Below are 27,017 nucleotides of genomic sequence, written 5' to 3' on the forward strand. Positions count from 1 at the left end.
GTCTTTAAAATTCTTCATTCTGATTTGACCTTAGCTCTAAGTTACTCCCAACAGTATCATAGAATCTTCATGGTTGGAAATGACCTTTGAGATCATCAAGTCCAACCATACACACACAAAAAAAACCCCAAACCCCTACAGTCTCTGCCACTAGAATAGTGGCAATAGGCTTTCTCATCTTACTGCTAGTCTTCTCTTCTAGATCATTTAAGAAAATAACTAACTGCAGAGATCCCAAAAGACTTTCACTGATAAACTAATTCTACTCCAAGAGGTGGCCATCTACTTCTGCAACCACCCAACAAAACCAAAAGCCACTATCTCCACACCTCTGCCAGTCAAGTCTCAGGAGTCTTCAGTCCAGTTGGTTTCATTGATTCCTTTAATATCCTAAATTCCACCTTTCAAAGATGAAATACACAGTTTGTACACACCTAGTTGTTCACACTGTTATCCTATTAAACTTGCTTACTTGCTTGGGCTTCATTTTTCCTCCTTACAGTTAGATCTTCAAAGGTCCTCAGAACTTACCAGAACCAATTCTAAAATAAAATTCATTCCTGTTGCTATGTATTTAGTATAATTGGAATCCCTGGTGACATCCAAATGAGCCATTGAAATGCAAGTCCTTAGTTCTTTCAAACAAAGAAAAATTAATGGAAAGAATCTGTTTTCTTCTTACAGTAAAATGCTTGTCGAGTCTGGTTTACAGCTCTTCCATAGAAAGACTATATAAAGCCTTGGTTTTATACTATTTAAGAAGAACAATTAAATTAAGTTTCTATATTGTTAGGAAGAACGTTCAAAGATGAAAGCATATGATTACTCTTTCTGTTCTCAGTATACCGCACAGCATATCCACCAGCGAGGATTCCCAAGCACTTTAAGAAGTATAAATAAACCTAATCTGCACAAATCTCTCATGAAAATTTGAACAGGCTGACAGCAAGACTTGCCTCATATTTGGAATTTTCATCAATTTTAGTCATATTGCAGAATACCAAGTAAGGAAACTCCTTAGGCAGGGTAGAAGGATAGAGAACAGACGGAAGTGAACTTAAAAGTCTCCTATAAACTAGACTATATATAAAAAGAGACTAAGTGTGTGGCTGAAGCCCCATCAGGACAGTTCTCCAAAAAAAGCTTAAAGAGATATCAGTGGAAATGTGTTGGGTTTTTTTAAAAGGAGAAAATTAGTACACATTTAGGTTTTGGGGATAATGGTAACAGTAATAAGATACTGTTATAACAAAGAAAGTGTGATTCTAAAAGCTTATTTGTCTGCAAGACAACAGACTTTTTGCAGCTGAGAAAAGCAGTAGTAATAAGTGAACAATTTCCATTATTTTCATGGTATGTCGTACTATTCTTATTTTCTTCACACCAAATTTCAGGCGAGTAAGGAAAGGCCAAATATCACAAAGCCACCAAAGAACACAGTCTTCAGAACTAAAAGTTTTCGATTCATTGTTCAGTATGCTATTTTTCTGGCATTTAGTTAAGCGACAGACCACTCAAAATATGCGTTCTTGATCTGTCTAAATATTTAAAGTAACAGACTAACATAAAAATATGTCCAGAGTATTTCACACTCAGTTATACTAAATTAGGCAAATTTTGTAGTCATAGAATATTTTAGTATATATTACAATACATCTTATGCAAGTGGTATTTGGTTTTATATTTAAATTATTAATTATCTTCATTTTTTTTCATTTTTATTTCTAATATAAATATCTTCCCAGATTCTGTTACCACTTATTTGTCAACTAAAGGCCAAGAACATATATACTGCTGAAAAAAAATAGCCTTACCTCCATTGCTAATGCTGCGGTTTGCTGGTCGTAATGATTCAGAAGATTAGGCATAAAGGTGGTATTGTAAGGCAGATCCTGGCACATCCGCAAGATGATGGGCTCACAAGAAAATAAACTGTGCCCTCTTGTGTGCCCCACCAAAACATCCAAAAGCCAAAGGTACCAGAACATCCAGCTAACAGCCATCCTTCCACAATGGGAATGGGGCCAGGTTTTGAGCCCAGTCAGAAAGCCCTTTGAACTCCTCATGCACCTTCAGATTTCACTTCAGTGGCGATATTTTCAGCCCTTGTTTAAGATTCTTCAAAATTGGAATACTCTTTGTATACGACATTCTTAGCTCAGTCCAGAAGGTGATGTATTCGAGACCGATGTGTGAGAAATCTTGCCTTTTCTTTTCTCAGTATTATATAGCATGTATTACATTAAGGTATTAAAATGTTTAACCGCATTCCCACACAATTGACCCCATCGTGACAGAACAGCAGTCGAGTTACGTTCTTTTGTTAGGTAACCTAGAATAAAAAACACAACAAATAAAACACAGTCAAAATCATTGTAATTGATTTTAGCTCTAAATAGCCTGGCATACAAATTGCTTCAAGTTCTCATGTGCAAGACTAGAGGGTCCCTTGGTAAATTTTAATCCAGACTATTTCTGATGGAAAAAAAGCCAGTATGCTGTAAAACTACCCAAAAAGGATGGGGAAAAGGGGGAATGTGTTTACTATGAAGAAAATATTTTTAGAAAACCCCACACTTTTAATTTAACCAGGCAAGCATTACTATTGTTGACCACACTGAAACCAAGCTATTTATGACTCAGCATCTCCGCTGGTACATTCACATCGATAGCATCTCTTTAGTTGCACGGCCTCATTACTTCTGCTGAATAATTATAAAACAAAAACAAAACAGTCACCACCACCAATACACAAGTCCCAACTTGCAGGACTGAAGACTACAGTTCTGCCCAACAAGCTACAGTCATGGTTTGGCTACCTGTGTACAAATATGTAATTTTAGTCCAGTTGTAAACAGCTTTTTTGTTGTCTCTAATGCATTTTCCTTGAACACATCTCACATCTTGCTTTCCAGAAGCTGTCACAGCAGCTAAGGATAAGCCAGAACACAGCGTTCTTTGACCACCCCTTTCTCCACACACTCTCGAAGATGGAAATTGCAAAGGTAGCTACATATGGTTGCTCTGCCAGTTCCACCCTACCTATAGAGCCAATTTAAACAGCAGTCATTCCTCAGGGTTGGATCTGCATTTTCTCAGCACTAAGGGGCTGGAGTGAAACAAGCAGAACGGGGACTCAGCATCTTGTACTCATCGACTGGAGAAACAAACTCTGAAATTGGAGGCTAAAGCAGGGGAAAAAATTGACAGAGCCGTAAGAGTACAAAGAGGCCCTTCTCTTATAACAATTTTGTCTTACAGCAATGCAATTTGCAAAATTCAGTCTCTAACCAACTGTTTTAAAAAATATGGTTAAAAAAAGCTAACAGAAATTTATAAATTCTGTTTGAACTAGAAAACCCTAAGTACTCCATCGATATTTCCAAGAGTAGGCAATCACAAATTTGAACAGACTTCCAATCTTGAGAGAGTAATGTTTTTCCTTAGATATTCAGGAAGGGAAATAAATTCTACATGTCAGAGAGGGAAAAAGTGTTTCCTTCCTCCCTAATGCAAACTTAGTGAGAGATATGAAAGAGTTAATTACCAGACTTCTGCTAGTATCATCCAATCAAAAAAGTTAAGTGTGCACACTTTTGTTTACATAGGCCCATCTTATGGTCAGAAAAATTAAATACCATATACCTCTTTAAACCCTGATATACTTTGTGGGTTGGACTAGATAATCTTGAGAGGTTCCTTCCAACCTAAACAATTCTGTGCTTCTGTTCAAGATCATGTGCGGCAATGTTTTTGGCTGTAGCTGTTCAAGACAGGCTGGTAAAAACAAACATGCAAATAGGAAAAAGACCGAGATGCTAAACATAACCATATTAAATTAAGTTCATTGACAACTTGCTTTCACAAGCTGCTGCCTCTCACAGCTATTGACGGGGAACCCATGTTTGAAGCAGCATTGAAGTATATAAAGAAAGGAACACAAATAGTAAAACTGTTCCAAATCTAGAAAAATAAAACATGACATAGAAAAGCAGAAAAGGGAATAATCTACACCTTAAGTGAGGTCGTAGAACCAAACAACACAGCTCAAATCAGTGTCTTGCTTATATTCTGAAACAAGCAAGTGTTGCTGTGAAGAGCAGTACACACTCTGAATTTAAATGATAAAAATTAGCCACAATGTTTGAGACATGCTACATCTAACCACACCTGATTTCAGTCCAATTTCAAGTTCACATTGCCTTGAAAAGCTATGTCCTTCTCATCTAAGGAAGCCATTTCTCAGACTTATTTTTCAAGAACTTGGTGCCTCTTTCAAAACATAACAAAATACCCAAAGACCTGAACTATCCCATCTTCCAGGCCAGCATTACTTAACTCTAAAGGTTTCTGTATATTCTCACATCCTGACCAGAAAATTTCAAGTTACATACAAAGTCAATTCCTACTTAGTTTTGTACAAGATGCCTAATCCTCTTTAAATCTAGCCTTTTGATTTTGACATTTTACTAATAGCTTCCTAAACTCAGGAAAAGAAGCCTTTCCAGTTCATTGTCATCTCCAAAACACTGGCTTCAAGCAATGTTTTTTCTTTTTCCCCAAACACTTTGGCCACCAACTCCAAGAAACTTTATTCAACAACTTCAACAAAGTCAACTTGTAGAGTGGATTAGCGATTGACTTTTTAGCATGCTTTCTATAATTCAGGTGCCATTCCAGCAGTGATCTGTAGATAATGCTTCATATGAGAGGTTCAGAAGCAACATGATTCTATAAGATGAACTGTACTCACACTAAGTATTGTGTTAAAGTTGGAAGCACAAACATTGGGCAAATCCAGGTCAGGATCTAGAGTCTTTGGAAAAACTCCAAGAACACTTCACAAAAATCATCATATTAATGACATTCAAAGTAGAGACTCCAAACAAATCCACCCATCCTCTGACTTCTTCACAACCTCAAACTGAAAAAAACATGCAAAAACCCAGACTCAATAAGCCATGAAAAGTTCTAACTCTGCAAAAAGCAGAAAAAACATTCATCATGTCGTCTTGGGACTTTTCCATTTTAAGCTTGAGATCTTATTACTATATAGTATCATAAAGGAGATGAAGAATATATTTACTAGAGCCAGAAAAGAATGTCAAATTATATAGCCTAGTCATACAGTGCCCTTTCATCAAAAAAAAACAAAAACAAAACAAACCCAAACTAGGTGAAATGAAGAAAAAAGACAACTACATCATTGCGAAACGACAGGAAAGTTTTGCAGACGAGCATATAGATAACCTATTAATTGGTGTAGACAGACGAATGCTGTAATAAGCAATCTTCAGTGTCAAGATAGTTTCTTACCACAGATCCAGTTCTGTATACTCTTTGTTAAGCTTCTACATATGAAATGTTGTGGTTATTTTTATATGTATATGAAAACAAAACAAAACACTTTCGATGACACTGGGGATAAAAGAGGAGGAGGGGATACGTACCCATCTACCCCAAGGCACTGCAAAAAACTGTGGGCAAAAGGGGTAGGAAACAGCTATTTTGTTAGGTGGTTATGGATTTATACATTATTTATAATCGTAAGAAGTTCATCCAATTCCTGCTGTAAAGGATAAATTAAGGCATGCATAGATGACTATTATAAAGAGTGAAAAACGCAAAATGAAAGGGATGACTCCCACAAGTGAAATTTTTTTTTCAAATAAATGTTAAAGTTACTAAGGGGGCAATGAAAAAAAAGTCATCAGACTTTGGAAAGAAAGCATGTAGGTGGATTAATTCATGGTTATCTGTCCCAGAGAAATGAGGTGATAAAACAAACCAGACTCCTCCTCTACAAGTGAGAAGACAAGAGGAGAATGTCACCTTAGTCATTCCCCACCCAATTCTGATCACGGAGAAAGGAAAGGAACTCATTCATTGCATACAAGCACTGGCAGCATTTCCCCAACCCATTCCCACCCACATGAAGGCACAAAAGGAGAATACATTATTCTCCCAACTCCATTTTAATTAATCAGTGGGAAAGAAACTCCAGTGCTGTACTCCCCTGTTTCAGTTCTGTTGTGTATTAAGGGAGAACCACACTATAATCCCCCACATCCTCTATTTCAATTAGGAGACCATGGAGTAAAGAGGGCAAATGCTACAGTCTCCCACTCTTCCATGCTCCTCCTCACTATACTACAGGGCAGAATGAAGACGTTGAGTATCTCTTCGTCTCCTTTCCTTCCACACGGTGACACCACGACAGTCCCTGCTCTGCTCCGCACAGGGAGGATGGAAAGGCAGAAACACCTTCTGGTGAGATTTCTCTATGCGTACGGAGGGACAGCTCTAGCATTTCCCTCCATTTGAGTTCATATTTCATGGCAAGCTAAAGGAACTGGAGAGGGAGCTAGCTATCATCCCTTAGACTGGGAGAGGAGGTAGGGTGCAAGCTGAACTAGCATCCCCTTCCCCTTGAATCCTCACTGTGTTTTAAGGGCAAAAGGAACAAGCGCACACACGGGACTAGCATCCTCTTGGCTTCCTGCCGCATTGCAAAGGAAAAGGATGGATATAAGTACGTAAGACTAGCATCCCTTCCTCCTGGGTCTCTGCATCCATTGGAAAAGGAGAGTGTGTGGGGATAGAGCTGGCACCCCCTTGGGTCCCTGCTGCCCTGCAAAGGGAAAAGGGCAAGGGAGGCATGTGTGGGACTGGCGTCCCTTTCCTCCTGGGTCACCGCTACCGCACTGCAAGGAGAAAGGAGGGAAGCATGGGACTAACAACCTCTTGGGTGCCCAATGCACTGCAGGAGAAAAGGTGGGCGTCTGCGAAGGGGGGGCGATGGCACCCCCTCCTCCCCGGGTCCCCACTGCACTGCTGGGGGAAAGGGGGACAGTGGGTCCCCTTTCCTTTTGGGCCCCCGCACAGCAAGGAGAAAAGAGGGGGAGGGCGCACATGGACCAACATCCCTCTCCGCCGGAGGAGAAGGCGGGGAGAGTACCCGGGACTAGCACCCCCCTCCCCTTGGGTCCCTAATGGCAAGGGATGGGAATCGCATGGGGATGAGCATCATCCCCTTCTGCTGGCTCCCACTGGGAGGGACGGGGGGCAGCGGGAACGGCCGGGACCAGCATCTCCCGGCCCCGAGGCGCTGCTGAGGAAGAGGGAGTGGATCCGGCACCTCCATGTCGTTCAGCGGAGGACAGGACGAGCATCCCCTCTCCTCCTGTCGCCCTCCGCATCGGAGCGGGAGACTTAACCCTCCGCCCCGCTCGCTCCCCGCCCAGAGGACGCTTCATGGCCGCCCCCCACAGCGCCGTCTCCGGGAGCGGGTGTCTCTGCCCTTGGCGAGTGAAGCGGCCGCTGCGGGGCTGAAAGAACGACATCCCTGAGGGAAAACCCCTGCCCGTCTTCACACCCCGCCTCACTCCCCAGGGCCCGGGTCCCCCCACCGTTACCTCAGCGCGGGGTCCCGCCGTTCCAACCCGGCTCCTTCCCTCAGGTGGCGGCGGAGGCAGCGGCCGCGCCTCCTCCTCCCGCCGCAGCGCCCGCCCCGCCCCCTCCGCGCCGTCACGCCCTGCCGCGCCCCGCCCCTCGCCCAGCCGGCGCCAACGAGCCAATCAGGACGCGCCCAGCAGGTTGCTAGGTAGAGCGGAACCTCCGTCTCCCCCCAGCGCTGGGGGGATCTGATTGGCTGGCGGCCTCCCCGGGGGGCCGCGGGAAGCGGTTGCCATAGCGACGGGAAGCGACCTTGTGGGAGGAGGAGGCCGCGCCGCCCGCGGGCGGGGAGGAGGAGGAAGGTGAGGGGCGGCCCGGCCCGGCGCTGGGGGTGAGGGGACACGGCGTCCGAGGGGACACGGGGGTGGACGGATCCCCTGGGCACACGGGGTGGGGGCGTGGGGGGCGTGGGGAGGGGGGACAGCCGCAGTGGGGGCAAATGCTGTGGCCTTAAATGCATCACATTTAGTCCAATGGTGGTTTTCTTTTTGATCTGAGGTCTCGCTAACACCTTGGATTCTTTTTGGCGTCTGGGCAGGCCAGCCGTTGACTGCTCTTGTCTCGGTGATCTGCGGTCTCTGAGGGTTGTCACCTCCTTATCTTCTGCTTTACGCTCCTTGTGCACCTGCGCTCGCTGGCAGAAGGTGGGGTACTGAAAAGTCCCAGGCCTAGGGAAAAACCCTACCAAAACATCAGTGTGTTATCAACATTTACCTCATACTAAAAGACCAAATACAGCACTGTACCAGCTGCTACAAAAATTAATAGGAAAATTAACTCTATTGTGGCCTAAAGGCTTCGGCAAACCTAGCTACTCATGCTAAGTTAGGCAAACAGCATGAATCACACCGAATTATAACCCTAAGTAATTTATTCTAATTAAAACTTACTTATTTGAGATATACAACTCAACGGTGGGACACTGGGGAGAACAAACGCAGTGTGGCATGGGGAGGGGGATACAAACGCAGTGGGACAGAGAGGGACAGTGGAAAGAGAAGGGAGTACAACCTCCATAGGGCACGTGGAAGGGGTAACGGATTCAATGGGATGCAGGGAGGGGGTCTGATGGGAAGATGGAAGACCCCAGCGTGCTCATGCTGTGAGGAGAGAGGGTCTCTGATGCACCCAGTGGAGAAAGTATGAAAGCTACGGTGGGGGACACTGAGGCACAAAGAGCCTGGGGTCTGCCCATCTGCCAGCACTCCCAGCGGGGATTGGTGTTGCTTTTGGGTCCCAGGAGAGATTTCAGTGCGTGAGTGTACTTAGAACTATAAATGCTCAAAGGGACAGGGCATAAAGACATCATGCAAAGAGGATAAATGTGTGGGAGAAGCACTAATATATATTGACACAGGTACTGAGCAGCTGGGGTTTGCTAGTGGCTTTTAGAGTGGGGCAGGGAAAGCTGTCAGGGCATCACAGGAGATGGAGATGCTGGGCAGTGTAACTGTATGTGCTGTAGGACTAGGGAGGTTCTGGTGGACTTTGAGGTAAGGGCATCATAGGTCATCCAACTGCATAACAGGAATATAAACCCAGCAAAGTTTGGGGTAGAAAGGGAAATGCTTTATTCTCTAGGGATAAAAGGGACCTTGCTGTTGTCTTATTTAGGGGAGAAAAGGTGTTCGGGATCAATACTGATCAGTTCCCCTGGGTGTAATGTCACTGGGACTATGCAGTGCTGTGACAGCTCCTGGGAGGATGTTGGCCCTGCAGGACACAAGGAGACTGATGGGGAGCAGGAGAGGGAGTTAGAGGTTCTGGGCTTTGAGCAGATCCTGGAGAACATCTGTAATGTGGACACAGAGGAGAGCAGTCAGGTATTGATACCACTAGGGAGGGGAGATGGCTGGGTTTATTGGAGACCAAAGAGGGTACTAGTCCTTCAGAGCTGAGTGGTGCTGTGGGGTAAAGGGGATAGGATAGGATAGGATAGGATAGGATAGGATAGGATAGGATAGGATAGGATAGGATATTTCCGTTGGAAGGGACCTACAACAATCATCTAGTCCTACCAGCTGACCACTTCAGGGCTGACCAAAAGTTAAAGCATATTATTAAGGTCATTGCCTTTTAAACACTGACAGGCTTGGGGCATTGACCACCGCTCTAGGAAGCCTGTTCCAGTGTTTGACCACCCTCTTGCTAAAGAAATGCTTTGTACTATCTAGTATGAACCTTCCCTGATGCAACTTTGAGCCATGGTTATGAAGAGAATGAGTATAGAAGTTAGAGCAGCACAGCAAAGGCATTGGTAGGGAGCAATGGTATGGAGGAGCACAAGGGATTTGGGGTCTGTCATTGGAGAATATCGCCTCTGAGATTGGTATATGGAGGTACTGATGCCTTGGTGGGCAACATGGAGCAGTGAGGAATGCAGAGTTATTTATTCACTGCCTGGCATAAAGGCGATCATAGGGGTACTAAGACCTTGGGTTCTTCTGCAGAGGGATGCACAACAGGTTGCCAAGAGAAGCTGTGGCTGCCCCATCCCTGGAGGGGTTCCAGGCCAGGTTGGATGGGGCTTGGAGCAACCTGGTCTAGTAGGAGGTGTCCCTGCCCAGGGCAGGGGGGTTGGAACTAGAAGGATGTGGACCTGTTGGAGCGCATCCAGAGCAGAGCCACAAAGATGGTTTGAGGGCTGGAGCCCCTCTGCTGTGAGGACAAGCTGAGAGAGTTGGGGGTGTTCAGCCTGGAGAAGAGAAGGCTCGGGGGAGACCTTATAGTGGCCTTCCAATATCTAAAGGGGGCCTACAAGAAAGGCTGGAGAGGGACTTCTTACAAGGGCATGTAGCGATAGGTCAAGGGGTAATGGATTCAAACTGAAAGAGGGGAGATTTAGATGAGAGATCAGGAAGAAATTTTTCACTCTGAGGGTGGTGAGCCCCTGGCCCAGGTTGCCCAGAGAAGCTGTGGCTGCCCCATCCCTGGAGGGGTTCAAGGCCAGGTTGGCCGGGGCTTGGAGCAACCTGGGCTGGTGGGAGGTGTCCCTGCCCAGGGCAGGGGGCTGGAACTAGGTGATCTCTAAGGTCCCTTCCAACCTAAACTATTCTATGACTCTGTGATTCAATAATTCTATGATTCTTCTGTAGAGCACACCCTGGCAGGGGTAAGTGTGGCTCGTGCAGTGCAGGGTGCACAGAGGTGATGGTGCTGGGGAGAGGAAGAAATATCAGTGGCACAAGGTGCTGCAGGTGTCCAGGTTTATCAGTACTGTGGTGATGCCATGCCCTGGGGTTTGTTGATGCCGTAGCATTGGTACCACAGAGATCCGTGAAGCCAGCTGGGCAAACATCAGTGCCTTGGTCACAGAGCCTTCCACGGGACTGGGGACGGCTGTGAGAAGACTGATGTGGTAGTGGGCAACACTGGTGATATCATGCCATCAGAGCAGACGTGGTAACTGAGGACAGGGCGTCACTGTGCAAAGTGCAGGTGACGAATGGGGAAGGCCTGGGTGATACCAGTGTTCTGCAGCTTGTGCGTTAAGGGCTAGCTAGTGGGAAAGGAGGAGGACAGTATTGGCCTCCTTGTTGTAAATCGTTGCAAATGTGCACTTAGCCTCCCGCCCTTCTCCTCTTGCCATCTTTCTGGCTGTCCTCCTACATATGAGGATCTGTTTCACATTATCTTTTCCCCCCAGAGCTATCCTCTTGAATTTTTCCATTTTGAATGCCCTATTTTGGCCTACATTCTAGAGTGGTTTTCTCCTACTGCTGTTTGAAGCATTTCTTCCGTGGCATCAATCATCACACTGTCTATTGTCGATATAATAATTTACAATAAAAATTACTTTCCTGTCCGAGCTTGAGATTGATTCAGTTAAATTCTGTTTATTTGCAACTGAACTCCTCGACTCTGCCATTGTCGTCACATGGGTTAATGTGATTAGGCTCTCTCTGCAAAAATGCATCCTTAAACCTCTGAGTGCACCAGGCTCTGTTGAACCACAAGGGCTTACTTCTATAGAGATGTGGTCAAAAACATTAATAAAGCGGGTCTATTTTTGAAGGACTTGTTTTGAGTATGGTTCGCACAAACCTCTGGAATGCCATTCCAGAGGGTTAAGCAGAGATTAACCCAGCTAAAGGAAATGATTCCAATGCCCTTAGTTAATATGATATGATCGTTATGTATTGTTAATCTCTCTTAAATGCAATCACATTTTTTTAAACCCAGGGCTTGACCCAACTTGTACTGAAATCAGTGAAAGTATTTCCATTGGCTTCAGGAAGATTTCAATTGGTCTAGAAATTGTCTTGCTGTTAGACAGCGCCATTCATCTTCCTTGCCCTGTGAAATTAATGTATGTCTTCTTCAAACATCTCAAAAAGCATAAATCTCTTGGATCCCCACTCAGTATATCCTTTCGTTCAAACTGTGAACCATTCCTAGGTCTGGCTGTATTAACCCAGACAGTTTTGCTCTTTTTTAACATTTCTGCTCTGCCAGGCTCGCCTGCTCTCTGCAAACCGCGTAAGATAACTGCTTTGAAACAGCTGGAGATCTCTGACCAACTTGGTGTGAAGTTAATCAAACACGACCAGCTTGAAAACACTGGATATACCCATAAAACTTGGTCTTTCCCCAGACTTTCCCCCAAATCTCTTTTGCACTGATATTTATTATGCTCCTACATTGCCGTTTTATTTTTCCTAGGAGAAGGATATTAAATATTTTTTAAGCATCATGTGTCAGTAGCTTTTCCTCTCTGAGTAGTGAACCAGCATTTTCCTTATATATATTTAAAGCTTGATTTCTTATTAGCCTCATCTCACATCTCTTGCTAGTTGGATGTTTTCAGATCAGCTGAGCTTGATGAATTTCGTTCCAGGATACGTGAAGAAGAAGCTGGAGCAATCTCTGGAATGTTATTTTGGGCAACCAAGGGAAACACGTGCTCTGAAGTGACACTGCACAGTCCTGACTTCACCAAAGAATTCATCCTGTAAATGCACGTTGCTGAGGTTGGAAATGGGGTTGCTTCCCTCCCCTCATCGCGATTCTGAGTGTAGCTGGGGAGATGAGGAGCAGCAGGGAGGGTGGTTGTGTGACTGTGCTAGCAAAGGGGCAGCCAGGGAGGGATGGCAACCTGGCACATCACGTACGAAGTTAAAAAGTTTGGCCACGTTCACCTTTTTGCTTGATGGCACCTGCCTTTGCAGCCCTGTTTATACATCAAGTGCATTAAACATCAAGTGCAATTCAGGCAGTTTATAGAATCATAGAATTGCCTGGGTTGGAAGGGACCTTTGGATCGTCTAGTCCGACCTTCAACCTAACTCTGACAAGAACCATCACTAAAGCATGTCTCAAAGCACTATGTCTACCTGTCTTTTAAATGCCTCCAGGGATCGTGCCTCAGCCACTTCCCTGGGCAGCCTCTTCCAATGCTTAATAATCCTTTCAGTGTAAAAATTTTTCCAAATATCCAGTCTAAACCTCCCCTGGCACAGTTTGGGGACGTTTCCTCTTGTCCCATTGCCTGTTCCTCGGGAGAAGAGCCCGACCCCCCCTGGCTACACCCTCTTTCAGGGAGCTGTAGAGAGCGAGAAGGTCTCCCCTCAGCCTCCTTTTCTCTAGGCTAAACAATCATATGACTTCTGCTGTGAGCCACATTTTTGGCACAGAAGGAGCACAAGAGGGTCCAGAGGCACGTTTATCTCTTTGGGATACGAGTTGTTAACACGCCAGCTCGCGGAGGTGCTTTATGAACGCAGCTTCTCCAGCCCCAAGAAAGCAGTGTCTGCGTAGGGAAACTGGAACATGAATCCAGGGCTGGGAGTGTGCTCCAGTGACAACTGATGTTTTTGTGACTAATGAGAAGGTTGTCCCTGAAAAACAGGACATGGTTGCCTGAACCTGTTTTTTTGGCATTGGAGAGGTTTCTCTAGCTTGTAATGTTGTATTTCTGTGCATTGGAAAGGGCAGGGGCCTTGCATAAAAACAAAACAAAACAAAACAAAACAACCCGGTAAGTGATGCCATCGTAATGCATATCCCAAATGCACCTACTCAGTTGCACAAGAAGCCTCTAACATTGGCCAACTACAGAATGTGAGGCTTTGAAACCTTACGAATTCTTTTCGGTTTCAGTGGCTTCTCTGTGGGAAGTTGAAACTTCAGTGTGCAGATAATAAATTATTTAAGGATCTCTAGCCAAAAAAAAAGAAGAGAGAAATAACTCAGACTCTTGTAAGGAACTTATTTCCTAACCACAGACCATCACCAGATGCAGAGAGCAAGATATAACCGATTTTTCATTTTTTTCTTTATACTTCTTTGATTCCATAATAACTTAGGGAAGAAAGGAAGGAAAAACTAATCAAAAGAGTTGATGTGCCCAGACAGATCCTGCAGTGGGTTTCGAAGGTTAATCTTCCACTGATATAAACAGGAATTTTGTCTGGGGGAGGAATGGGGGAATGGGCTTTCATGAAGATGTGTCTGGGGAGCCTCAGAGCTGTATTAGCTAGAAAGGTCCATTTGCTGGCTGGTCTTGAGGTGCTTGCGTTCAGGGTAGGCTGGCAACACAATACGGGCGTTACTTAATGGAGTTGCCTTTTCTTTTGTTCCAAAAGTCCTATTATTCACCTTGCCACCATGAAGCTTTAAAGCCAGCTGTAGTGTTCACAGAAAAATTGCCTAATAACTATGTGCAGGGAACGGAGATATTTTTTAATGTGGTAAAGAAATGACTTGGTTTTCAGGCTGCTGCAGCTTAAGCCTCCAGTCTGGAAACTGGATGCCTGAGGTGAGCAATGGCATTATCCTCCTGCATCCAGCTGCAGGATAGAAAATGAAGGAAAAAAGGCCTTTGCTATGTTTGGGCAAAAATTTATGAAGAAATGGCTTTGTCTGAATGTGGTCCTGTTATTTGGTGTCACAAAAGGGAAAGTAAAATTTTGTGAAATGTCCTATTTACTTCACACAAGATTTTTTTGTTTAAAAGAGCAGCACGGTCAGTCCAGACCATCAAAACCAATCTACCTGAACACAGGACCCTGAGAGATTTCAGTCAGTTCTGAACCATTCTGGATTTCATTCTTTCAGTTAAGTGTTTCAGAAACAAATTGGCCCTTTGAGACTTGGCATTATATGCCCATCAAAATCAATAAAAACCTGGCTAGTGTCACTTAAGCTGATGCACAAGTTATCTGTAATTTCCAGTGCCAACAACTGGAAAGAGAAATTCTGTATACTTTCTAGCTTGCTGCAAATATCCTGTTGTGGTCATTGATGCAGCAAAAATCAAAGGCATATGCAACAAGAATTGTGATGGGGAAGACTTGCTTAATTCTTAAGTATTTATACCACATTAGTGCACCAAGGCTCCACCAGAAAATCTGGCCTTTACTGTCACCGTTACTGTGGGTACACAAAATAAAAGCTTTTACCCTAACTGACTTTCAAGTAATTTTACTTGTATCATTGCTGTGCTATGAAATCATTGGATTCCTTCTTAAAATTATTTGCTTTTCACTAACATAGTGTGATGGAGTAGCACAGAGATAATGTTGGTCTTTGTTCTGTTCAGTTGCTGTACCCACTGATGCAGACAAGACATCAGAGGACCCACTATCTCCCGTATCTATGGCATTTGCACCTCCTAGAAACTTGGATGGCCTCAAGCTACAGACCAAGATGAGCACATGGACTCCGCTGAACAATCAACTCATGAATGACAAGGCAAGTTCCGTGCAGATGGGTCAGATTCATAGAATCACAGAATCGCTGAGGTTGGAAGGGACTTCTGGAGAACATCTAGTCCAGTCCCTCAAGGCAAGTCAGATAGAGCATTTGCTTAGGGTGTTGTCCAGTCGGGTTTTGAATATTCACAAATCTGAAGACAAATTCCCAGGTTCACTTCACAAATTCTCAAGTCCTAGAAAAATTTAACTGATGTTTTTGCTTGTATAGGTCATGAGTGATGGAATAAGAATGTAAAGATTTTGTAAAAACTGAAAAACTGAAAGTTCTAATATACATCGTTTGAAGTGTACAAGTATTTACTTCAAACATTATTACTTTACCAAATCAGTTGCTTTTAAACCACACAAAAAAGTTTATTAAATTATTGGTGGAAGTTACCAAATTATTGTTTTTTCTGCTCCAGAAGACTTTAGTTTAACTCCAGAGCAAACTGAATGTCAGCGTAGGTTTCCAAGTGGCCTACGTGCTCCATCTTAGCTCGCAGGAGAGACCTTAGTACCCATGCTCTGGCTTCTCTGCTGAGGCCGGCAGTGCTGAAGCTAGCTTGATATTTTGGAAACTGAAGTGATGCACTCAATTTATAAATAAGAAGATGCATTTCCTAGCCTCCCACTCTGTATACTATATCGGGGATCTGCTAACGTAACTGAGGGGGTTTTGGCTCAGGTATCACCAGGACCATATTCCTCCCTCAGAATTCAGTTTAAATTTCTGTTGATGATTCATAGAATTTAATCCAGCGTGGGCCATTACATCATGTAGTCTGGCTTCCTGGATTTCTTGAGCCCTCTTGTTTCTCACAGTTCTCCCAGTCTTGATCTCAGTAACTAGAATTTGGCTAAAATATATCTTCTACGAAGGAATGTAGACTTCATTTGGGTTATCAAGAAATGAAAATTTCATCACTTCCCTAATAATTTTCTCATGATTAATCCCCTATACCATGAAAAGATGAAACCTTGTCTCCTGTCTGAATACCTCTAGCATTACCTTCCATCATTTAAATCTTCCCCTGCTAGCTTATTAAACTCTTCTGTAACCAGTATTTTTTCCTTGTGGAAGGACTTTTACCCTACTTCAAGCCAACACTTGAACTTTTTTTGATAAACTAAACAGATTGAGCTCTTTGAAGTCCTTTCAATCTGGCATATTCTCCAGCCTTTGAATCATTTTAATGTCTGTTTCTTACACTCTTTAAAACATATTTTTACAGATGCACATCACTGTGCAATAAAGTATGATCTAACTAGAAATAAGTACGTGGGTAAAACCACCCTTCCCCACCTTCTTACTCCTCTGCTCCTTGGGCAGTCTGATGTTGCATTGGGCTGCAGCAAAACCTTTAGGAACTCGTATAGGATTCTTCTATACTCCAACGCTTAATGATGTTCCAGGTAAGAAAGAACTTACCATAATCTCCCAGACCTGTGCTCAGTGACGTACTTGTTAGTAGAAGAGGCCATGAGGGGCAGGAGTGGTGGGAATTCATAGCTGATCCAAGGCAGAAGTGTTTAAGCTCCATCTAAACCATTGTTAGGAGCAGACCCAAGGACAGTTAGTAACATAAATTTGCTACCTGTCTAATTTTGGGTGATCCTGGGGGTACTCCATTAGTAGTTCCTGTAGAGTTCCCTGGATTTTCAAACATGCTGGAGAGTACACTTGTCTGCATTGTTCGAAGGTCCCAGCTCTCTCCTACCTATTGTACATCCTGTGTCCTGCTGCCTCCATCTGTGGTTTTCTGCCTTTACAGCAGCTGTTAGAGCAGAAAAGAGTGTCCAGCGTGTTACTACTGGAACGTGGGCAGTCATGATCGCTTCAGAGCCAGCATCACCATCAGGGACAGACCAAAGTCAAGAAATCAGAATTGGGAAACCTTGAATTATGCAGCATTCATGGTCAGAAAACCAGAGGTGGAGTCTTAGCTATGGCAACATTGTGCTACAGCTGAGGATGGAGCAAAGGTAGGAGATAGGACAGCTTGCTCACCCGCAGCAAAACCAAACAGACTTCAGTGTCAGTCCTGCTGACTAAGGAAGGACTGGAAGTCAGGAGATGGTTTGCCTTCTGCTGTACAGTGACTCAGTCGTGGGGTAGAAGAGCCCCCGGTGGCATTTGCAGGAAGGGCTGAAGGACTTGGCCAAGCAGCCTTGAACTTGAGGTTGTTTAAAACTACCTGAAGACGTGGATGTGAGATGGCAGGTCTCAAGAGCAACCTAGGCTTCAGGCTGCGTCCAAAGCCAGCCAGCTTAGGTACAACTCCAAGGCCTTGGGGGAGAGGACAGTAAACACGGGCTTGATTAAGGCAGTGGATGATTATACCAATTTTGGGCCATTCTGTTGCTAATTAATGCTTCCAAGTGCCTGGAGTAGGCAGAACTTTTTGACAGAGTTGGCTCAGATGTATCTCCAAGAATGCTGAGAGCAAATAACGTGTCTTTCTTTGATCAAAGACCATTAACATTGCTTTCAGTTATATAAATACATCCCTGCTTCATTTGAATTATCCAACCCAAAACTTAGATCTTTGACTATTCATCACTTGCTTGTGGCAAATCCTTTTCCAAGTTCAGCTTGTTAGGGTTTGGGGTTTTTTGGGTGGTTTTTTTTTTTTTTTACTTTGCCAAGTGTCCCACAAGCAAATAAAGCAAATAATAACTGTCAACATACAAATAAAAGAAATGTCATTTTCCACCCCTTGCAAGAGACACTCCTGCTGGGAGAGACAGAGCTAACACTGTCAACTGCTGTACCAGACATCAGCACTGATAATGTCTTTCTCTGCAGGAACCTTCTTCGCAGGCTGTCATAGCGATAACATGTTTGGAGTTTATAACGATCAAGCATGTTTTCCTAGTTGTGGTTAATAGCTGGTTTTATGTGCGGTTATAAGCTGGGCTTTTTCCTCTTTGATCTGTCTTCTGGAAAAAACATCTACAGCATTTCCTCACGTCCCAGGTCACAATCCTGCGTACAGAAGGCAGTTTTGTGGTAGTGGGAAGCCACGTGCTAGTGCTCTCAGGTCTAGCTCCCTATGGATAAAGGTCAGCATCATAAATCCTCTGCTGTATTTTGATACTGATCATCCTTCTTGTTAGTTGTCATTGTAAAGTGGGCAGGGAACAAAGACTGGTCTCAGTATCTTACTCCTGATGGTCTTGCTGTGTAGAGATTGAAGCCATTGCCAGGGCGATATGATAGCTACCCAATGTCTTCACCTCAGGAAAAATGAAATTTCTAAAATAAAGAGATGAGAAGCCCAGCTTCTGGTCTCACCAAAGCATGTGAGGCACCACACATCACTGTATGCCCAAGAGAGCAGAATGCTATGTTGGCACATCGTGTGTGCAGTAGCTGCAGAGAAGGGAGGTGGAGATGGGAGGTAGCACATGGCAGCTGGTCTGCAGAGCTTTCCTTCACAGTCATGCATACATAGCCCTTGAACTTTAGGGACTCTTCTTCAGTGAAAGGAACCTTACCCAGGAACCAGCCTGGAGAGTTGAAGAAGATCTGGAAGAAGTAGATGGGGCCTTCTTCAGATAACTAGAAGAAGCCTCATGTTCACAGGCCTTGGTCCTCCTGGGTGGCTTTAACCACCCTGATATCTGCTGGAAGGGCAACACAGCAAGGCACATGCAATCCAGGAGGTTTCAGGAGTGCATTGGTAATAATTTCCTGATACAGGTCATCAAGGAACCAACGAGGGAAGATGCTCTGCTGGACCTCATACTTACAAAGAAGGAAGGACTGGTTGGGGATGTGAAGGTTAGGGACAACATTGGCTGCAGGAGATGATGAAGTTCAGGATACTGAGAGGAAAGAGCAAGACAAATAGCAGGATCACAACCCTGGGCTTCAGGAAAGCAGACTTTGACCTCTTCAGGGATCTATGTGGAAGAAGTGCATGGGATGTGGTCCTGGAGAGAACAGAGGTCCAGGAAAATGGATTGATTTCAGACTTTAGTAAGGCTTTCAATACTGTCTACCGTAACATCCTCATAGACAAGCTGATGAAGTATGGACAGAGAGTGAGGTGGATTGAAAACTGACTGACTGGCCTCAAAGGATTGTCATCAGCAGGATGAAGTTCAGCTAGAGGCCAGTCACTAGTGGAGTACACCAGGGGTTGACACTGGAGCCAGGATCATTTACATCAACAACTTGGATGATGGGGCAGGGTGCACCCTCAGCAAGTTTGTAGATGATACAGAATTGGGATGAGTAGCTGATAGACAAGGTGTGTGTGCTGTCATTAATCATAGAATCGTAGAACAGCCCAGGTTGGAAGAGACCTGAAAAGATCATCTGGTCCAACCTTTCATGGGACAGGAAGCCTAGATGAGATTATGCAGCATCCTGTCCAATTGTGTCTTGAAAAGCTCCAGTGATGGGGACTCTACCATGTCCCTGAGCAGGTTGTTCCAGTGATTAAGAGGGACCTTGGCAGGCTGGAGAAATGGAATGATTGTCTGGAAAGTGGCTTGGGAGAGAATGACATGGGAGTCCTTGTGAATACCAAGCTGATCATGAGCCAGCAAAGGAGGCCACCATCATCTTAGGCTTCATTAGGAAGAGTGTAAGTGGTAGGTCAAGGGTGGTGATTGTTGCCCTCTACTCAGCACAGGTGGGGACAGATCTGGAATGCTGTGTCCGTTTCTGGGCTCCTCAGTACAAGAAAGACATGGATTTACTAGAACAAAGCCAGTGTAGGACCACAAAAATGTTTCAAGAATTGGAGAATTTGATGGATAGGGAAGGGTTGAGAGATCTGGGGTTGTTCAGCCTGGAGAAAAAAGGCTCACAGAGGATGTTATCAATGTGTATACATATCTGATGGGAGGGGTAAAGAAGACAGAGACAGACTCCTATTGGTGGCATCCAGTAAAAAGAAAAGAAACGATAGCCACAAATTGAAATACAAGAAATTCCATTTAAAATAAGAAAAAACATTCTTGCTGTGATGGTGGTCACACACTGTAACAAGTTGCCACAGAGGTTGTGGCATCTCCATCCAAGAAGAAATTCAAAACCCGTCTGGATCTGGCCCAGAGCAACCTGCTTTAGGTGACCCTGGCAGGGAGTTTGGACTAAAAGATCTCCACAGGTTCCTTCCAAACTCTTCCAATCAGTGATTTTGTTTATATTTTGTAGGTTACATAGACTGTTTTTCAAACTGTGTTTTTCTTGGGATATATTGAATCCCCTTTAAGCATTCATTTTTATTTGTATGTGTATGTTTTGTAGGTATTTGAAGAAAGAAGAGCTCTACTTGGAAAATGGGTAAACTTTTCCCTTTAAATATATATTTAAATACAGCTAGATTTCTGAACTGATCAAGAGATTACTGTAATGGGAATGTAAAGCATATTCTAATTTGTAAAAGGTGTTCATTTTCCTGATGTGGATGTGAAAGCGAGTGAACTGTAACTGCTTTACTTTTGAGGAAGGTAAAGGTGTAAATTCCCACATTCTGTAAGTTCTGAACTTGGGAAATTATATTCCATCATCAGAATGATCTGAAATGATAAGAAGCCCTGGGAAAAGTCTGTGAAGTCTTCAAAGAAGATATGGATGTTTAGGTCTTGCCATTGCCTGCTAGCAGGTCTTTGAAACTACTAATATATAGTGTGTTATCTACCAAGTGCACACATATGGCTCCTAATACTGCAATCATTGAGCACCTCACAATCTCGTACTGTCGTTATCTTCCCAGCTCCTAGATGAGAGAGGGAAGTGCCGTCACCCTGTTTTGCAGATGAAAAATTGAGGCACAGAAAGACATGAGATAGGATTTGTCTGCCCCAACCAGAAAGGATTGCAAGTTAGACATTGGAGACGGGGTTTCTCTGGCTGGGTGTGTATGTCTGAAACAATATTTAAGCCTGGCTGGTTTGGTCATCACAGGTTCCTTGTACAGTCAACAGAGAGAAAGCAGTACTTCCAGAGAGAAATTCATCTCACTTCATGTAGGATAAAAGAACGGCCCCCTAGAGATGCATATTTCTTTCTGTAGCCTGTGAAGGGAGTCCTAGCTGGCTGCTGGAAAGGAATACAACTCTAATTGACCTACCCAGGAAGCTGATGGCAGAGCATGCAATGGCACAAGGTTTGCCCTAGTCCTAAGCTCACCCCTTAAATATATCGCATTGCGCTTTCTCTTTTATAAGGCAAAATTCACTTACAGGCCATTACGGGAAGGCAGCTGTCATCTGCTCAGTCTCCTATGCAAACAGGAATACGGACTCAGGGACTTTATTGCAATAAATGAGTGAATTCAGCTGAATGTATTAATGTGGCTCAGTAGTAACTGTATGGTTGAGCCCTGCACACATCTTTATAAACAGAACCAAAGAACCAGCTACGTGGTCACATACGGTACACAAACTACATAGAACTATAGAAATGATGCTCCGTGTCAGCGCTCTTTGATCACAGAATCGTAGAAACTCCATGGTTGGAAAGGACCTTTGAGATCATCGAGTCCAACCATACACACACAAAAAAACCCCTACAGTCTCTGTCACTAGAGCATGCCCTGAAGTGCCACATCTAGACTTTTCTTAAATACCTCTAGGGATGGTGACTCAACCACCTCCCTGGGCAGGCTGGTCCAGTGCCTGACCACTCTTTCAGTAAAGTAATTCCTCCTGATATCTAACCTAAACCTCCCCTGCCGCAGCTTCAGCCCATTTCCTCTGGTCCTGTCATTTTTCCCCTGGGAGAAGAGGCCAACCCCCACCTCTCTGCACCCTCCTTTCAGGGAGTTGTAGAGGGCAATGAGGTCTCCCCTCAGCCTCCTCTTCTCCAAGCTCAACATGCCCAGCTCCCTCAGCCTCTCCTCATATGCCCTGGTCTCCAGACCCCTCACCAGCCTGGTAGCTCTCCTCTGGACATGCTCCAGCACCTCAATGTCCCTCTTGTACAGAGGGACCCAGACCTGAACACAGCACTCGAGGTGAGGCCTCACCAGTGCCAAGTACAGAGGCACCATCACTTCCCTGCTCCTGCTGGCCACGCTATTCCTGATACAAGCCAGGATGCTGTTGGCCTTCTTGGCCACCTGGGCACACTGCTGGCTCATGTGAAGCTGGCCGTCCACCAGCACCCCCGGGTCCTTTTCTGCTGGGCAGCTTTCCAGCCACTCTGCCCCAAGCCTGTAGCGCTGCTTGGGGTTGTTGTGACCGAAATGCAGGACCCAGCACTTGGCCTTGTTAAACCTCATACAGTTGGCCTTGGCCCATCAATCCAGCCTGTCCAGGTCCCTCTGTAGAGCCTTCCGACCCTCAAGCAGATCAACTCTCCCACCCAGTTTGGTGTCATCTGCAAACTTACTGAGGGTGCACTCAATCCCCTCATCCAGACCATCAATAAAGATACTAAACAAAACCAGCCCCCAGACTGAGCCCTGAGGGACACCACTGGTGACCGGCCGCCAAGAGGATTTCACCCCATTAATCACAACTCTCTGGGCACGGCCATCCAGCCAGTTTTTAACCCAGCGAAGAGTACTCTTGTCTATGCCATGATTCACCAGCTTCTCCAGGAGAATGCTGTGGGGGACGGTGTCAAAGGCCTTACCAAAGTCCAGATAGACAACGTCCACAGCCTTCCCCGCATCCAGAAGGTGGGTCACATGGTCATAGAAAGAGATCAGGTTGGTCAGGCAGGCCCTCCCTTTCCTAAACCCATGCTGGCTGGCCCTGATCCCTTGGCTGCCCTGCACTCGCCGTGAGAACTCACGCAAGATGATCCTCTCCATGATCGTTCCTGGTACCGAGGTCAGGCTGACAGGCCTGTAGTTCCCCGGATCCTCCTTCCGACCCTTCTTGTAGATGGGCGTCACATTAGCCACCCTCCAGTCATCAGGTACCTCCCCTGTTGACCAAGACTGTTGATAGCTGATGGAGAGAGGCTTGGTGAGCTCTCCCGCCAGCTCCCTGAGTACTCTTGGGTGAATCCCATCCGGCCCCATAGACTTACGTACGTCTAGGTGCAGAAACAGATCATTGACTGCTTCCTCCTGGATTATGGGTGGGTTGTTCTGCTCTCCATCCTTATCTTCCAGCTCAGGAGGCTGAGCACCCTGGGGATAGCTGGCATGACTATTGAAGACAGAGGCAAAGAAGGCATTCAGTATCTCAGCCTTCTCCTCGTCCTTGGTTGCAACTTTCCCCCCCGCATCCAGTAAGGGATGGAGATTCTCCCTGTCTCTCTTTTTGTTGATGTAGTTATAAAAGCTTTTTTTGTTGTCTTTAATGTTAGTGGCCACGTTGAGCTCCAGCTGGGCTTTTGCCTTCCTAATTTTCTCTCTGAATAACCTAACGAGATCTCTGTACTCCTCCTGAGTTGCCTGTCCCTTCTTCCAAAGGCGGTAAACCCTCCTTTTATTCCTAAGTCCCATCAGAAGTTCCTTATTCATCCAGACTGGCCATTTTCCCCGCCCTTTAGACTTGTGACACCTGGGGACAGCCTGCTCCTGGGACTTTAAGATTTCCTTCTTGAAGAGCGTCCAGCCTTCCTGGACCCCTTTGCCCTTCAGGACTATCTCCCAAGGGACTCTCTCAACCAGTGTCCTGGACAAGCCAAAGTCTGCCCTCCAGAAGTCCAAGGTGGAGGTTTTGCTAACCCCCTTCCTTACCTCACTACAAATTGAAAACTTGACCATTTCATGATCACTAAACCCAAGACGACCTCCGACCACCACATCTCCCACTAGTCCTTCTCTGTTTGTGAACAGTAGGTCTAGTGAGGCACTTCCCCTGGTAGGGTCACCTACCAGTTGTGTCAAGAAGTTATCTTCCACGTACTTGAGGATCCTCCTAGCCTGCCTGCTCTCTGCTGTGTTATATTTCCAGCAGATACCCGGGAGGTTGAAGTCCCCAAGCAGAACAAGGGCTGGCGATTGCGAGACTTCAGCCAGCCGCTTATAGAATACTTCATCTGTCTCCTCATCCTGGTCGGGTGGTCTGTAGCGTACTCCCAGCACAAGATCTCCCTTATTTCCCTTCCCCTTCAACCTTACCCATAAACACTCGACTTTATCATCACTGGAATCTAGCTCTACACAATCAAAACATTCCCTGGTGTACAGAGCCACACCCCCGCCTCTCCTTCCTTGCCTGATAAAGTGCATTTGCATGGTAACTTTATTTGAACTATGATGCTTATTATTTATGGCCAGCAGGCCACTCATGGAAATTTTTTGCATATGAACTGGCCTTTACAGACAAATATTTTGATTTTAAGCTCATAGGGATTATTCATCTTTATAGGAAATATGCTTTCTATAACTTGTTGACGTGCATGCATTTTGATAGCAGGGACTTTCATGGACACTAAGAAAACAAAATGATTGAATGTTATTGTTCAAAAAACACCTTTTAGCGGGATAGTCGGGAACTGACAGACCTAAAACCCGTCTCTTGAAAATTGCTGGATGTTTTAAAATGCCCATGGGATATACCACGGCAAAAGGGCAAAAATGTTTTCATTAGAACCCCCACTGAAAGAGTTAAAATCTGGCAACAGCCTTCCTCCAAACACACGCAAGTGCTGAATCATCTTCCGAAAGGTTAAATTTCTGACCCTTCATATGACACTAGATCAGTCGCTCTCATCACGCTCCTTCAGAGCTAATTCTCCGTGCGCTTCTGTCATCCATCATACCGATGAAAAGGGTGCAGAAAGCACAAAAGCTGCTCTCAACTCCCTTCAAAGCCTGTGGCATTATACTATGTGGGATGCAAAGCCTAGAGCACTTTGAGTTTGGGAGAAACTGCGTGGAGAAATTGCAGTGCTCGTGGCAGGATGTTTTATATTGATTCACATGACCCTTTCATGGTGCTCTCAAGAAGCATGGACTAGATGGAACTGCTGAAGGGTGGGTTTGTGTGGCTGGGAACCCATATTCAGGGTCGTTGTAAATGCTTTATTATGAAACTGGAAGGCTGAAGTCTGTCCTAAGTCCAGAACCGTTACGTGTTTTCAGTAATATCTGGATGATGGAATGGGAAATACTTATCTGCAGATGATACCAGGCTTGGAGGGATTTCATGGACTTTGGAGATAAGAAATCAGACTGAAATGATCTGCAGTTTGATAAGGACAAGGGAAAAGTGTTGTGTGAAAGAATGACATTTAAAAAAATTGCAGATCTGAGAAAACCCAAGTATGCGGCGGTTTTGCATAAAAAATTGCTGGGAATTATGGTGGATCACAAACTTAATATAAGCTGACAGTGTCTCATAATTGTAATAAGGGAAATATCCCAAAGGGCTGTCTGAAAGGCAGCGCCGCTCTGGTCCCTGCATTTTGAGAATGCTGAGGAGCAATTGGAGATAATTCTGAGAACAAGTCGTATGTGAGAATAGTCTCAGGTGCAGAAAATATGAAAGAAATCCCTTTGCTGTAGGGAAGATGGAGAAAAGATTTAGTAACATCCTTCCAATGACACACAAAAGATACCCAAAAAGAGGAAGGGAATGATCTAATCTCTGTGCTCACATTAGATAGGACAAGAAATCATGGTCTTGAATTGCAATAATGGAAACACAATTTAGACACTAGCAAAATCCGATGCTACAGATAATTCACTGCCGGAATAGCTTGCCTAAGGGTTAGGGGTGGAATCTCCATCGCTGGAGTCTTTTGGTTAAACAAACACGTGTCAGGAATGGTTTAGGTGGAGTGGATCCTGCCTTGCAGCAGGAGATGAACTGGCTCAGTGTTTCTCAACCTTTTTACACTGAAGGACCATCCGCCAGGTTGCCTTGCGCAGCGCTGCCATGGTGGTCTTCCTTTACAGCCAGATGAAGATTAGATTAAGCTTTGGGTGGTCACCGTTTATTTTATTCTTCCTCATTTTATTTGCCTGCGTTCACGGACTATGTGTGGGCATTTACATTTAGTTATTTTTTTGCAATTTTGTCACGGGACATCTTTGATGTCTCCCAGGCTGTCGCGGTCCATAAAAAGCAGGTTGAGAAACAATGAACGAGCTGACCCGAAGGGATTTCATCTCTCTGTATCTGCGCTGCTGGGCAGCCCCAAAGGGCACGGGACTGGCAGTGCTGTCACCTTTGGTATCCAAGACGGGCGACGGGACCCTCTACAATTTTTTGGCTGTCTCGGATCGTGCTCCGCTCTGCAAAGTGTTATTGCTGTTTGGGGAATGACTGAGGGAGCTGGGGTTGTTTAGCCTGGAGAAGAGGAGGCTGAGGGGAGACCTTATCACCCTCTACAACTACCTGAAAGGAGGTTGTAGAGAGATGGGGGCTGACCTCTTCTCCCTGGTGACAAGTGATAGGACGAGGGGAAACGGGTTCAAGTTACGTCAGGGGAGGTTTAGATTAGATATTAGGAAACATTTTTTCACTGAAAGGGTTATTAAACATTGGAATAGGCTGCCCAGGGAGGTGGTGGATTCACCATCCCTGGAGGTGTTTAAAAAAAGGGTAGATGGGGCACTGAGGGACATGGTTTAGAAATGGCTCTTGTCAGGGTAGGCTAAAGGTTGGACTCAATGATCTTAAGGGTCCCTTCCAACCTCAGCCATTCTATGATTCTATGATTCTGTGCTGCACAGAGTGGAAGCAGCGGTGGCGTGTAGCGACAGCAGGCTGCCCGGCTTACAGGGCTGTTCCCATGCATGAGTATTTGCCGGCTTTGATCCTGCTGGGGGCACTTGCGATTAATTTCCCTCACACCAACTCAAATGCTAACCAGATACATAGAAAAAAGAAATTGTGCTGCTGTCTTTCAGTTAAAACCCTTTTGATGGTTAAACTGTGAAAGGGTTAACATCTCTCTGTTAATTTTTCTGTTTTATTCTAGTTGCTTTTATTCTC

General features: G+C 44.9%; 2 protein-coding genes across 6 annotated transcripts in view; one reads left to right on the forward strand and one right to left on the reverse strand.

Annotated features, from left to right (window-relative positions):
• The window catches only part of FZD3 (frizzled class receptor 3), a 62,178-nt gene extending 54,652 nt beyond the window's left edge, over positions 1–7,526 (reverse strand). Inside the window, exons 1-2 of one of the 2 annotated variants that reach the window (XM_074582150.1) lie at positions 7,416–7,526; positions 1,815–2,332 (exon numbers count right to left, since the gene is read on the reverse strand). In XM_074582150.1, the coding sequence (XP_074438251.1) occupies positions 1,815–2,066 (252 nt within the window). In that variant the 5' untranslated portion in view covers positions 2,067–2,332; positions 7,416–7,526. The remainder of the gene's footprint in view (positions 1–1,814; positions 2,333–7,415) is intronic. The other variant, XM_074582151.1, reaches the window with a different exon arrangement.
• Positions 7,527–7,584: 58 nt separating this feature from the next.
• The window catches only part of FBXO16 (F-box protein 16), a 39,370-nt gene continuing 19,937 nt past the window's right edge, over positions 7,585–27,017 (forward strand). For 2 of the 4 annotated variants that reach the window (XM_074582152.1, XM_074582154.1), the window contains exons 1-4: positions 7,664–7,757; positions 12,293–12,425; positions 14,996–15,147; positions 20,416–20,451. In XM_074582152.1, the coding sequence (XP_074438253.1) occupies positions 15,052–15,147; positions 20,416–20,451 (132 nt within the window). In that variant the 5' untranslated portion in view covers positions 7,664–7,757; positions 12,293–12,425; positions 14,996–15,051. Of the gene's footprint in view, positions 7,758–12,292; positions 12,426–14,995; positions 15,148–20,415; positions 20,452–27,017 lie in introns of all 4 variants that reach the window. The other 2 variants (XM_074582153.1, XM_074582156.1) reach the window with 2 other exon arrangements.

The sequence above is a fragment of the Larus michahellis genome, chromosome 3 (assembly GCF_964199755.1).
Source record: "Larus michahellis chromosome 3, bLarMic1.1, whole genome shotgun sequence".
NCBI classification, from domain to species: domain Eukaryota; kingdom Metazoa; phylum Chordata; class Aves; order Charadriiformes; family Laridae; genus Larus; species Larus michahellis.